The sequence below is a fragment of the Sebastes umbrosus genome, chromosome 4 (assembly GCF_015220745.1).
Source record: "Sebastes umbrosus isolate fSebUmb1 chromosome 4, fSebUmb1.pri, whole genome shotgun sequence".
Classification (NCBI taxonomy): domain Eukaryota; kingdom Metazoa; phylum Chordata; class Actinopteri; order Perciformes; family Sebastidae; genus Sebastes; species Sebastes umbrosus.
The window spans coordinates 16,085,614-16,100,484 of NC_051272.1; the positions used below are offsets into that span (position 1 = coordinate 16,085,614).

Genomic DNA, 14,871 nt, shown 5'->3' on the forward strand with positions numbered 1-14,871 from the left:
GTGGGTCAAACATGGGATTTATTGGCAAATATGTTTGACAGACTTCAGTCCTCCTACCAAAGGCATTACACAGTATTAATACAGTACTTCACATTACAAAAATAAAACCTTGCAAATAGTGGGACAGATAGTTAGGGAGGCATCAGGTGGAAGCACAGTTCTCAACTATTTAATAACCTATTAGAATACTACATAATCCTATTACAGTACTTTTTCTTCCTTCAGATGAAATGCAAGTAGATTTGTTGACCTTTTTAAATTAAAAATGAGGTACAAAAACAGATGAGTGACATTGCCATCTCCAGGCTAACTATATTCTTTACAAGTCCTTTACTTGCCGAGGGCTTTATCCAGATTTGTCTTGATGGCATCGAGGAAGTCTGTGGTATTGACGTAGTGCTCGTTCAGCTTGACACTGAGAAGGCAAGACAAGAAAGAATATTCAGTACTTTAAGGGAAAAAAAAACAATATTGTAGCAATACAATCAGCAATTATTAGGGTTGTTGGTTAATAACAGCATTAGAATTATCAATATCATCATTATTATGTTAACATTAGAATGGGCTTGATGCTTGATATAAGCAACTTTTAACTACACTATGCTATGACTTGATACTACATGACAGCTGTATTATTAAAAAAAAAAAAAAAAGAGTTTGCTGAGAATAGTGTCTTTAACAACAAAAATAACAAGCAATCGGTGTGAGCTGCAATGGATAAAAAATGCTTGAAAGAAAAAGTCGAGATGTGTTGAAGCTAGCAGGTGAGCCGAAGCAACTAACAGTTAATGTAGTGCATATACCATGTATGTATACATATTAGGGCTGTGAACGTTAACGCGATAATAACGCGCTGACGAAAATTTGTTTTAACGTCACTAATATCTTTAACGCATCTTGCAATTTTTAGGTTGTAGCAGGCTCAGTTTTAAAGCTAGAGGGAAGATACTGGCATCATATGACTAACTAGAAAACCTGAAGAACCCATTGTCTCCCAAGTTATGCTAAATTAAGGAAAAACTGGCATGGCCACTTTCAAAGGGGTCATTTGACCTCTGACCTCAAGATATGTGAATGAAAATGAGTTCTATGGGTACCCACGAGTCTCCCCTTTACAGACATGCCCACTTTATGATAATCACATGCAGTTTGGGGCTATATATATATATATATATATATATATATATATATATACACACATACACACATTTGCAATTAATTGCAATTAATCACAATTAACTATAGACAATAATGCAATTAATCATGATTAGATATTTTAATTGATTGACAGCCCTATTACATATATCATGGGCAGAAACAAGTTGGTAAACAAGATGGCACATACCTCCACCACGGCTACACAACCATAGATATAAAATATCTATGTACACAACCCTCAAATAAGGGTTAAATAAAATGTTCCGAAAATCGTTCATCTGTACCTCGATCTAGATGGACAGTCATGCAATACATGTGGAGTTTGTTCTTCATCATTCAAAAATGCACCCTCAATTACCATTTCATGATGTCAAGAATCCTTTAAAATCTCTTGGATATAGGAATGAAAAAACTACTTTGAGAGGTGAAAACCTTACATCCTATTGTCTATAGAAGATGATACTGGCTTCAACTCCTGCCAGCTGAAAACAAGCTGAGGGCATGTTTGGGACGAGGTTTCGAGTTCCCAACCCGTATCACATGCTGGCAGGTCAGAATCAGGACTAATAACACCACGTCTTATGTCAGTGTTTCAGACTGATGGTGGTGGTTTAATCAAAGGGAATATTTGCATTCAAAGTTAAAAGAAGGAAATCTGCCAGTGAGGCACTAAACATTCATTTTTGGATGCCATTATACTGTAGGTGTAAAGTTCCAAAGCTCTCTGGAGATGCTCCATTGATTAAATGGATACAGACTTAAAATTAGGGCTGCAACCGATTCGTTTTTGATTAATCTGCAGATAATTTTTCTCAAATTGTTGGTGGATAAAAGATCAGAAAAGTGTGAAAAATGGCCATTACAATTTCCTACAACTCAAGGTGAAATCCCAAACCCAAAAGGTTTTCAAATTAAAATGTTATAGAACAGAGAAAAGCTGCAAATCCTCAAAATTGAGATGCTGGAACTATTTGCGTTTCCCTTTAAAAAAAAAATTACTTAAATGACTAACTGATGATCTAAATAATTGCAGACATTTTCCTGTCAATCAACTAATTGATTCTTTTTTCCTTTTATTCCCTGATGAAGACTTGGTGAGTCGAAACACGTTAGTCATCCATGTATCAATAAAGGATTTTTAACTCACAGAGTGTCTCAGACGTTTTTCAGACTGCCAACTAATACCGAGGAAAGTAAGCTGGACAGTCATTGTCCTATCCTTAAAGAGCACCTGATTTTTTACTTCATTATCACCAAAACCAAGTTTCTTGACTCAGTGCAGCACTCCCTATTCTTTCTTCATTAACTGATACTTAGCTCTACTTTAAATCTTATTCCACCCTCATGGATTACATAAAATATTGGATTTACAAACCCTACCATATCTTTTTTTTCCAGAACATTTTTTTCTTATTTCTTAAATTTACATGCATGTCCTTTGCAAAAAGGAATAATAATTGGGGCTGTCCTCGACCAAAGAAATTCTAAGTGCGACTAGCACTCGATACGATTTTGTCGACTAACCTATTAGTTGATTTAATCGACAGATTTGTAAAACTGAGTTTCTCCACAAAGAATCACACAAAAGCACCACTTTAAATCTTGTGTTTACCAGAGATGTGCTCATAAGTTTCTTAGAAATAAGTCATTCAGCATAAAAAATTACTAATCGACTAAAGAAATCTTAGTCAACCAAGACCACAACGACCAATTAGTCGACTAATTGACCAACAGGGGGCAGCCTTAGTAATAATAGTTGCACTCATGCCTTTTATTCTACATATTTTAGGCGTGAAGTGAAGTCCAATATATATCAAGAGCTTTCCATTCCTTATTTTTAGTTGTCTCTGGGGCCGAAACCTTCCTTACACCTTCAGAAGCCTTGCAGGTAAAAACATTGTTTATGTAACCATGCAGTACCTCCAAGACATTTAGGTTTGTTATAGTCCAGACATAAATATTTGAATCACTGATTCTCGTTCTCTCATTCAAACTGAACATGTTAAGGGTATGCTGTCATGGATGTGCTGTGTGACACTCTGTGTGGAAAGACATCCCTTTTGCATATTTCCAGCCCTTTGTTGAATGACTCAAAGAAGAACTCTGGCTGATCTGGAGATAGGTACTGTATATTTAATAAAATGGATTATCAAGTGTACATCATCAAACTCTTCGTAAGAAATACGTTTTCTGATGTAGTTGTTGATTTAGCTCTGACCGCTTTCTATAACATAAGTATTAAGACACAAAATAAACTTACTTTGGCAGGCCGTGGATGCAACCTGCGAGGTCCTTGGTCATCGTACCGCTCTCAACAGTCTCGACACACACCCTCTCCAGAGTCTGGGAGAATCTGCACATGAACAAAGACATTTAGAAAAAGGCATGTTTCATCCCAGGGTCAGCATGTTTCCTACAAAGACGACAACATCTCGTACTTGATAAGGTCGGGGTTGCCGTCAAGTTTGCCACGATGCTCCAGGCCTCTCGTCCAGGCGAAAATGCTGGCGATGGGGTTGGTGCTGGTCGGCCTTCCCTGAAAGTAGAGTTGAGGGTAATGTTAGCGTTTTAACTACTACACAAAGCTAGAATGTTTTTAATTATCATTAATGTAAAGCATAATTAATTTATTTGTTTTTGACATCTAAGCACACTTCTCATTCTCAATTTTCACCACATGATGGCAGTATAACCCCACAGATAACACAGTCTGCTAGCAAGGCCATAATTTGGCCTCACACATTCCGTTTCATTGCCCAGTTTCAATACAGAGACATAAGTTTGATATAGGTAGTTAGTAACCTTCTGGTGCTCGCGATAATGCCTGGTCACGGTGCCGTGGGCGGCCTCAGACTCGATAGTCTTGCCGTCGGGGCACACGAGAACTGATGTCATCAATCCCAGAGAGCCAAAACCTAAAACAGGAAACACAAATTCTTTGTTAACGCAACCCACATCTGCTCAAAACACTGACAGGCATCTCAAAAGCTTCAGTATTTCGTAACAACAAAATTTCCCAGAAAGTGGTGTTGCTTTCTAAATATCTCACCCTGTGCAATGATATCGGACTGAACATCTCCGTCGTAGTTCTTGCAAGCCCACACAAATGCTCCAGAAGACTTCAGCACTTGAGCGACCATATCATCAATAAGCCTGTGCTCATACCAGATCTTCAGCTTGTCAAACTCTGGCTTGTAGTTTCTGGAGGAAGCACAGACAACATATTCAACAACATTCAAGTGAAAATGGTTTAATGTTTTTACAATATTGTACCAAATACTTAGTACTGTAATCATTTTGTATACAATAATAAATGAAATACATTTCTTTTAGTTTAGATAATTTACTGTGTTCTATTTTAGCATTGACATAGAGCAAAAAGGTAGTTTATTTCTGCATAAAAAAACAGAAAGATAAAACACACTCACTTCACAAAGACATCCTCGAAGATGTCTTTAAATCTGCCATCGTATGCTTTAAGAATGGTGTTCTTTGTGCTCATGTACAGGGGCCACTTCTTGGCAATAGCAACCTGGAAGCAGCTGTGCGCAAAGCCTGTGATAGACTGTTGGAGGAAAAATACAAACGGCTCAGGACTGCGGTAGCATTTTATCAGTAGTACAGGGGTTAACAACCTTCCCCTTGACAAGTTGAAAGTCATCTACCATGACCTCTCATGTTGTTAAATCAAACAAACCCCTGCTGATGAAGGCAAACAAAACAGTAGCGAAGCAGGTTGAAAAGAGGTTAGACTACTGCAACGACTGCTGTGTCAATTCTTTAACCAGCTTAAGGCAGAATGTAACAGCAGTTTTCTTTAAGCAGGAAAAAGTCATACAATTCAATGTTTAGAAAAAAGACACAAGTACTAACAATCCCTAAATGGGTAGAGATTGTGGTATGAATTGGAACTACAGAATTAAGCAAGTTTATATTATTTTAAAGCAACAAATACAAAGAAAAGGTCCCACACATATTCTGAAGCTTTCACCTACAACATTTCATTAGCAAACAGACATTTCAATCTGACAATCTGACATCTGAAACAATCGTCCCTCATGACTTTTGTAAAGCACAGAAGCAAATCTTGTGTGTTACAGGAACAGCGTGTAACATTTCTGTGGATCCATTAGCAGAAATGTAATATAATATGCATAACTATGTTTTCATCAGTGTATAATCACCTGAAACTAAGAATTGTTGTGTTTTCGTTAGCTTAGATTGAGACCTTCATATATACGTGGGGAGTGGGTCCTCTTCACGTAGTCCGCCATGTTACTCTGAAATGTCTCTACAGTAGCCCAGAACAGACAAACCAAATACTAAACTAGAGAGAGCCTTTTGCATTTTTACATTGCCAGAAGACCACTGTAGTTCTCCAACACGCTTGTGAAACTGTGGTAACGTGAGCCGCAGAGTGCAAAACCGTTTTGCACTCGGCGGCTCATATTACCGCAGTCTTGGAAATGGAGGAGTGAGCGGAGGGGTACTCAGTTAGTTGCAATCTGCAACCACACCACTAGATGCCACTAAATCCTACACACTGTACCTTTAAAATGAGAAAAACATAAAGCTAAGTAAGTTCTTACTGTGGACAAATCCCATTAAAAAAACTAAGATTAACTGATGCCACTAACAAGTATTTCTGCGCACCGTTACACCGGGTGATCATGTTCCTTAATTATCATGAACATAGAAACTGTAGTTTATTTTGAGTTGATCGTATATCCACCGTTCTGCTGCTGCCATAAATATTCACTAGCACACTAAATCTGTAGCAGAAAGTACACCATTGCCTCCTGTTTGAGTAACATCTGCTAAAAAACCACAGCGCCCAGCTGTTTTAGGGATATCAGTGTTTATTCATGACCCGTTTTTAAGATTTACGGCTTCAGCAGGAACTAATTGGCTTGTGGCTGAGTGCCAAAGACGCAGTGGGGTAGTCTAAAGTATTGAGAGAGGGACTAACACATCGTTGCTGCTTGTTCTTTTATGGGATTTGTTGACATTAAGGCAGTCTTATATTCAAACAGAAGCACACACTCACCTCGTCTGTGTTGTACATGCCCATCCCACAGCCACCAGCAGGAAAGTCATAGACCTCCCACTCCTTGCCTGCACTACCATCAGCTGGTGAGAAGACCATCTTGAATTTGCCGGGCTGGTCCACAACAAAGTCTGTTGCTCTGTACTGTAGAAGAAACACATTTCATACATTTTTACATAATCAATTCTGAAATCACCTGGTTTGTTGCTACTTTGGGCTCCAGATGTGAAATAAATATGACTGTAAACTGAATTGCTACATTCTCTTCAGCATTCAGAGGAGACTCACCTGATCACCGAAGGCGTGTCTGCCGATGGTGATGGGCTGCGTCCAGCCTGGAACAAGCCTGGGAATGTTCTTGCAGGTGATTGGCTCACGGAAGACGGTGCCGCCCAGGATGTTCCTGATGGTACCGTTGGGGCTCTTCCACATCTTCTTCAGGCTGAACTCTAAAAAGAAAAACACAGAAATTAGAAACATGCTACAGAGAACCACAACAAAGACAATCATCACTTGCAATCGTCTTTTTAGCCCGACTGATACAGGATCTTTTAGGACGATACTGGTATTTGACAGTTTTTAAAAAAAATCGAATGAGTTATCTGCCAACATATATATATATATATATATATTTTTTTTTTTACACAACCCAGAACAGAATAGAATAGAGTGGTGACATTTATTCAAAACATATCTTTGGCATTTCTGTGTTTCAATTTCTTGTTGTTTATCAGCAGATATAATCTGCCAAGCCGACATATCGTTTGGACTCCAATAGTCATTTCACTGACAGTAAATGCTTTTGATAATATAATATTTTAACTTTTTTGATCACAAATGCAGCCCGCTCATTGTAAATACAGCTGTTGTCGGTTTGCACACAGGCCTAAAACATCTGTGCATTAATAGATCATTTAATCGGACTTCGTTCCTCCCGATTGTTATTGAATTGTAAATGCTGACACATTAAAAAGCAAATAGGTATACAGAAAATGAAATGGGAGATTTTTTACTTCTTATTTTGTGATGGTCTGTTTGTAAAGAAGTCTGTTTCTAAACCAAGCTAGGCTTTTAGCTACCATCACGCCTTAATAAATCTTTTAAAAGCTGAAAAATCTGTGTTGCATCCCAAAGTTTTTATTTCTGCTGCAGTCAGCACTGTGTAGCAACCAACAGACCCTTTTGACTGGACATTTGATATTGCTTTCACTCTGTCTGCTAAGCCCTTTTCCAATCAATTAAGAGTTCTTCCCACTTTCCAAAGACCTTTTTTAATTGTGTACATTGAGTTGTAAATATCTTGTGTTTTCTCTGCTGTGAACATTATCCTCCTTTCAACCTTGACAAGGACGGCACAGACCAGATCCACTCCTTCACTTCTTGCCTTTCAAAATAAAAGCCCTAGACATACAATATTCACAAGTATTTCGCATTTTCGTGTCGTTTATTCATCACGCCTCTGCTGTTTAAAGGCCTTATGTGCGTAAAAACAGCACCTACTATAACCACAAACATATTTGTGTTCTTCCCTACATCACTTTCAAAATAATAAATAATTATGACATCTATTTAAATAGCACTTGTAAAACTCAGCAATTACAAGTACGACTACACATTTACGCTAAACTGCTCTGAAACTAGAAAAGTATGTAGGCTATCAAATGCTTGTTACAGACCTTCCACTCTTTGTTCGTCGGGTGTGATGGTGGCACATTTAACCGCCACATTGTACTTCAGAGTGGCCAGGGCAGAGTCGATGGTGACCTGGTCATCGGTCTGGTCACGATACGGCAGACCAAGGTCATAATACTTCAGCTCAACATCAACATTGTTCAGGATGAGCTAAAAGACAACAAAAAACACAAATCAGCATCCACAATTCAGCGTCTACATTGTTTTTCCTTCTAGAAAACTTTATTTAGTTCAGTTTCTTAGAGACTAAATCAAATAACCGTAAACTGAAGTGGCTCTAAATGTATAAGAAATGTGCAAAATGTATTGTAAAAAGTATTTATGTGTGAGATTTAAAGTATTTGCATGACAATATGTTTTATGAATTACACATCCACTGTTGAAACATGCTTCTCCACGTTTTATTCCTAAGCCAACGCAACCATCTGCTCTCTCCGGAGGCAGCCAGCCAGTAACTGAATGAAACATCACTGAAGCCCCTCCCCCCATATCATACATACATAATCTCCCACATAAACTTCCCCTCACATCCACGTGTCAGTCTGCCTAAAAATAGGCGAGTCAGACAGCAGGGGCATGTCGTCCTCTGAGGCTCACACCAGTGTTTGCGTGTTTAACCCCTCCCACCCCTGGACGCCACTTTATCACCTTCTCTTTGATGAACTCCCAGATGATCCTGGTCATTTCATCTCCGTCCATCTCCACCACCGGCTGGGACACTTTGATGCGTTTGTCGGCATCTGTCAATCACACATAAGGAAGGGTTCAAATAGATGCAGCTTTTCATTCACACAACAACAAAAGACTTATTTATATATTTAAGGTCAAAGACTGCTGAGCAACAGTCATAAACACAGGAAAACTACAGTAATTGTAAAAGAGAGAAAGATCCTGTTTTGAAGTCCTGCAGAGGACAGGCACTTGTTATTTCTGCATCCTGTTTCCTTGACACGTCAGATAATATCGGTGCCTCAGGAATAGCGCTGCAACTACCGATGGATTTTTTAAATAGTTGCCGATATTTCTTCTGTTAATCAACTAATTGTTTCAGCTCTATTCAGAAACCTCTTGCTGTTACTGTATATCATGTCTTCTTACCTATATTACCTGACAATCGCATGATTAGACAACGGACAAAAAAATACATCAAACATTTGCTTCTCAAATTGCTTTTACAGACTAAATTATTAATCTATGAATTGAAAAATACTTATGACTAGGTATATATATCGAGGTACAATACATTTATATTGTTTGCATTCTCCGTTTCTTACCAAAATGCACCATTTGTGGCTAACAAACATTCTGAATGCATTTCTTTCCACAAAAGATTTGCAAAGGCAATTTTTATTTGAGTAAAAAAAATAAGTATTTTTAAACTTGCATTGTTCACATTCATGTTTCATAGCTAGCAGTCTTCTTCCCTGCATTTTGTTGGCACCTTGCTATGTTTCTTGATGCATTACTGGCACTGCACAGTCGATCAGTGGAATAGCGTAAATCTGTCAGTGTTACATTGCCAAATGATTGTGCATGTGATACAAACAAATCAGGACCCGCTTACTAAAACAAAGCTCCATAGTGCTACTAGTCGTAGTCGCCAAAAACTCCACAGGGCACCTCTAATCTGTAGTTGCAAACTATCCAAAAATACCAATTCATGGTCTACAGTGCTAAAAAGATTTAACTCTTAATATGCAGTAGAGATGTTGCGATACCACTTTTTCCTTCCTGATACCGATCCGATACCAGCGTGATAAAAAATATATATAGTTATTATTATTATTATTTAACAGCTGTTTGCTACTGACCATGGACAGTAGTTGCCAGTGGCAGCCATGATACATCCAGGGCGACGACACAGTGAAGACTACGGTTTTGGAGCGGCAAGACAAGCTGATATTTTCTGTGTTTCTGTGGTATCTGATCAGTGCATAGACTGGTGTACTTGTCGATACCCAATCCCAAATTTTGGGCAGTATCGGAAGCATTTCCGGTACTGGTATCTACTGGTATTGGAACAACTAATATGCTGTCCACAGTTTCTTTACAAACCATCAAATTAATTAAAGGAAAACAACACTTTAGATCCTGAATGTCATTATCTCAAAACTTTTTAAATTATCAAGTTGAATTAGTGTTTTTAAACACTCAAGTGTGCTTTTATTTATACACAAACAAAGACTTTTGAGAGAGTGGTCTCTTAACTTCTTTGCTTTCCAGTTGGATCAACCTAGATTAGTATCTCTAATCATATCTGTTCTCATTCAGCTCAGTGTGTGAGAGTCCTGCCAGCAGGACCATCTCAGTGAATAGAAAGTACAGGGGGAGGTGCAGAGGATCAAGTGTCTCTCAGACTTCCCAGCCAAGTTAATGCTCCCCCACTGCTAAGCAAAGCCCTCCCAGAATAATGCAAGAAAACATAAGAAGCCTAGAGGAATAGTTACACAACTAACATGTCCTTATATTAAAAGAATTTAATAAAATATCAAACATCCACTTTTGGTTTTGTGAAGACATTTAACCTAGCTGAGATTATGGAGCCTTGGTAACACCTGTCAAAACAGCCTGTGCTCTGTTCCCATGCTCCAAACATGATACATGATCCCTGCTGACTACTGACACATGGTGACCATGAAGAACTGAAAATAACCTCATTGAAAAGACCGTTGTGACCTCTATGTTACACTTCTACGTTCTTCATACCTGCTAAGCAGGAAGCAGCAGACGGAAAGAAATAATGAAAGCAAAAGTGTTAGCTCAGTATTATGGTTTCGGTGAGTTGTTCCCTCCGTGTCCCTAATTTCATCTAATAACTTCTATGTATAGAGAGTCATTAGAGCTGAAACGGCTTGTTAATTAATCAATCGACAGAACTATTTTTTATGATTTTTTGCCAAATATCCCATTGTTTTATATTATCAAATATAAAGATGTGCTTCTTTTCTTTGTGAAATGTGATAAACTAAATATTTTGGGGGTTTTGCAAGCAATCTGAAGATGCAACTTTGGGCTTTAATAAATGTTGATGAGCATTTCTCACCATTTTAGAAACCAAATGATGAATCGAGAGAGTGATTGGCAGTTTAATCAATAGTGAAATAATCATTAGCTGCTGCCCTAGTTGTCATCAACATGTATTGAACACGGAAAACTAGAAATCAGCTTTTCCAAACCGCTATCACTCATACAGTTGTGTTACGATCAGGAAGAAATAAACACCTCAAGAGCGGAGAAGGTGAACTGGATTTCGGTAATTTAATAATAGACTTTGTAATTCTCCACCTGCTTTTGGAACCGAACAGTCTGTCGCAGTGCATCCTGGGCAATTCACTAACAGCCACTGTTACCGGCATCATTTCTGATTCGTCTAACCTAAATCTGCTAAAGCAGGCCTCTACTATCACAGAGCAGGGGGAGGGTAGCGCAGCAACGAGCTGAGTAGGTTATGTAACTTCTGAATGCATCACAAACTGGACGCTGCAGGGTGGGCGGAATAAAAGTCATGTGGGCCTGCCTGCCACATCATTTGCACTTGCATCGAGGATAAGCCTATAAGATTATTTTTTCCCCACTGGTAGCTTTAGACAGAGCCAGCCAGTTGCAGAAATATACAACCAATCAAGTATCAAATGGTAGAATTGCACAAGAAATCATACTTCAATCCATAGCTATGCATGTCTATTTAAAACAAAATACTAAACAAGAGCAAACTCAGAATTTAGAAACAAGTCAACAGCTACTTGCAGCCGAGACATAACTTTGACATAGATTAAGTGCCATTTAAAATGTGTTGATACTGGTACCAATGCAATGCCTTGATTTCAGAACTGACATCAAAAAACAATATACTTAAATTTCAGTATTATATTCACATTAATGTACTTCTCCAAAGCCTCTGTATTGAATGTTGTTTTAACTCAACCAGCTGTAAAAGTATTTGCCTAAATGCAGTGTGAAATTCAATTACAAATAACACTACAAATATCTGATGAAAGCATAAGTGAACAAGACTAACAATCTGACCAAGCATCCAGTGCCAACTTTGAGTATTTAGCAGTTTTAAATACCCTGTACTAGCACACGGTACTCACAACTAATGTGAGAACTTAACTGTGAGGTTGGATGAGGACATCTTTACTATGTGCTCAACGCTAGTTAAATAGGGGCAAGCAGCCGAAGACGGTCTAAAACCACGTGTGCCTTGACAAGATGACCGCAACAACCTTCGTCGTATGTGGCCTCTCTGGTTAACTTTTAACAGAGGGAGGCGAGCATTAAACCCGTTCGGTTTTAATCCTATACCAAGAAAAGGCATTCAGCAGGTAAACAAAATGATTAAAACCAAGCTGCAGGCATGACGTTTGTGAGAAGGTCAGTTAATAAACTGTTCAACTGTACTGACAAAAAAAAGAAGAAGCTCAAATGCAAAGGTTTCAAAGTTTACAACTAAAAAGTTAGAGACTAACCGCGGCATTACACCTTCCCTTTGTAAAAATCCACAGCCAAGAAGAAACAGCATGTTGGCCAATTTTATAAGCACTGTGAAATTTGAAGGGCATGTAATTATAGCAAACAGCTGTCAGCTAAGACAATACAACTTGTGACTGCGATAAAAAGAAAAAAAGCAGTATCACCATCATCATACTTTTGGCACAATGATTTATGTGATGATTTCTGAATTAAACACCTAACCTGTTTTATCTACCTGTGACATTCCTGGTGGTGTAAACTGGGCTACTATCATTCATCACTGATAGTTGACACACTACAAAGCTCAAATGACACCTTGATTCAATCACACTCCTGCAGAGCCAAATTGCCCTTCACCTGACCCTGCTTTGTAAACACTAACTTGGTGGTGCTAGTTTGAGTTGCATGGAGACATATATACTGTATCCACAACACAAGAGCTCAACTATATAGTCTAGATATAGTATAGAGCTCTTTATCCTTAGAACATTTTAAAAGGAAATTATCATCACATTTAATTAATGATGTCTAATTATCTTTTGATATGTTTAGATATATTTTCTTTTCTTCTGTACTGTTTTTTTGTATGTATTTCAATGTTTTTATTAGATTGTTTTCCACTGTTTGGTTAGGGTTTTCTGCACATTTTGTGTATTTCTTGTTGTTGTTTAACTTTTGTTGTATTTTTTAAATTATGTTAGTTTTCTTCCTTTTTTGTTATTGTTTTTTTTTCACCTAGGCTTGGGAGGAGGTCTCTTGTATAAGCCTATGGTTTCTCTGTGACCTCTCCTGACACATTTTTATTTTTTTTATTTTATTAATTTAATTAAGCCAAGATGAATTTAAAACATTAATGAAAGACCTAGAAGCAGAATCAATCGGGAGCTGATATTTTCACTTTAAAGTTGGCTTCAAACACTTTGATTTTAATGGATTTTGTATGATATTATGCTATGTATTTATTTTGCATTTGTTTTATGTTGTGGCGTCTGGAACTTTAATGTATGTTTAAATGCTCCTGTCTTGGCCAGGTCTCCGTTGCAAAAGAGATTCTTAATCTCAATGAGTACTACCTGGTTAAATAAAGGTTAAATAAAAAAAAAAAATAATTGACTGGATTTTGTGCAGTTTTATATATATATGTATGTGCAAATAAATAAATACAATTAAAAAAAATACATAGTCACAAATCCCTGCTGTATGAGATTTGGGATGACTGCATTGCCCACGTGATAAATCTGGATCCCTGCTCCAAAATAACAGACTAAAAAAAGCAACTGATTTTGGGAGCTCTGGGTTTGCTCTCCTGCTACTGATGTGAATCAAAAGTCAAACATGAAAGTAACACAGGGTTTGACAGTCATAATGTAAAAGGTGAGATGAGGTAAACATGTGCAGCTCTCAGCTGCTGTGAATAAACACCCAGATGGGAAAAAGACAGTATGTAGGACAGACAGAGGAGCACCGGGCTGCGGCAGCCATTACTCTCTACAGCAGAGCCTCGTATGCGGGCTGCTGACCTTGGCAAAAGTTTTCCAAGACAGTGTCGCACGTATATCATGATGGCTGACACTGTAGCCCATAAGTTTACATTTTGACATCCGATTATGAGTGAAAAATGACTATTTTATCACCAACCCCCTCACCGACCACAGCGACGAGCAATAAAATGTCCGCTAACAACGAACGGTTCATTTTATTTGCTGCCAAACAGTTAGTTAAAGCGTTAATGCACCGCAAATTCATGTATTTCGTATTTTTTTTTCGAGGAAGAAGCCAAACTTTAACATTAACTTGTCACATCTTGTTTTGTTCGTGTTATAGTAGCCTTTTTTATACTCTTTCATTCATTTATATGACAACAACGGTCATTAACGGTTCATCAACGGCATTGATTTATGTGACATCAACGGTCAACAACGGTCATTAACGGTCAACAACGGTTCATCAACGGATCAACGGTCAACAATGGTTCATCAACGGTTCCTCTTAACTTTGGATGGGGAGGACAAAGACGATGTCTCCGGATGCTCGGTTCTTCGCTTTCTCGGCCCTCATCTCTCTCTCTCAACGTTTAATTGACAGCCTCTGGATCATGTAAACAACCGGCACTCGACCACCGGCATTAAAACACCGGGTTTAAAGCATCGTTGTCTCTCTAAGGCTAAGAAAACCGTTAAACTAACACCAGTTAGCCACCATAGCTATGTAGCTCCAACCGGCGTCTGCTTCTAACCTAAAGCCTAGCAACGCCAACATTCCATTAGCTTCATAGCTAACGTTAGCTCCCGTTAAAAGGCACCACAGAAGAGATGCTGAGGATGACCCCGGTTATCACTCACAGTTTCTTTGTTGTTGCAAAGTCTGGCATTGTGCAGCCGGCGCCAGCACCACCGCGGGGTTTCTGGAGAAGGAGGCAGCAGACCTCGACAGAGAGCTGAGGACTTTCAGATATCCAGCCATAGTCTCTAGTCTCCCCGGTGCCGGTTCACTTTTTTTGG

General features: G+C 38.4%; 1 protein-coding gene across 2 annotated transcripts; it reads right to left on the bottom strand.

The window, feature by feature from the left end:
- On the bottom strand, window positions 1–14,864 carry idh2 (isocitrate dehydrogenase (NADP(+)) 2). 2 transcript variants are annotated; one of them, XM_037766276.1, is made up of 11 exons: window positions 14,713–14,864; window positions 8,546–8,637; window positions 7,882–8,047; window positions 6,494–6,654; window positions 6,206–6,349; window positions 4,587–4,723; window positions 4,208–4,359; window positions 3,961–4,073; window positions 3,597–3,694; window positions 3,419–3,511; window positions 1–415 (listed from the first exon to the last, which is right to left on the bottom strand). In XM_037766276.1, the coding sequence occupies exons 1-11, from the start codon at window positions 14,831–14,833 to the stop codon at window positions 331–333; spliced, it is 1,362 nt and encodes a 453-aa protein (XP_037622204.1). In that variant the 5' UTR covers window positions 14,834–14,864; the 3' UTR covers window positions 1–330. The 2 variants fall into 2 exon arrangements, with proteins under 2 accessions (XP_037622204.1, XP_037622205.1); XM_037766277.1 differs by lacking the exon at window positions 14,713–14,864 and adding an exon at window positions 14,364–14,382.
- Window positions 14,865–14,871: the final 7 nt, after the last annotated feature.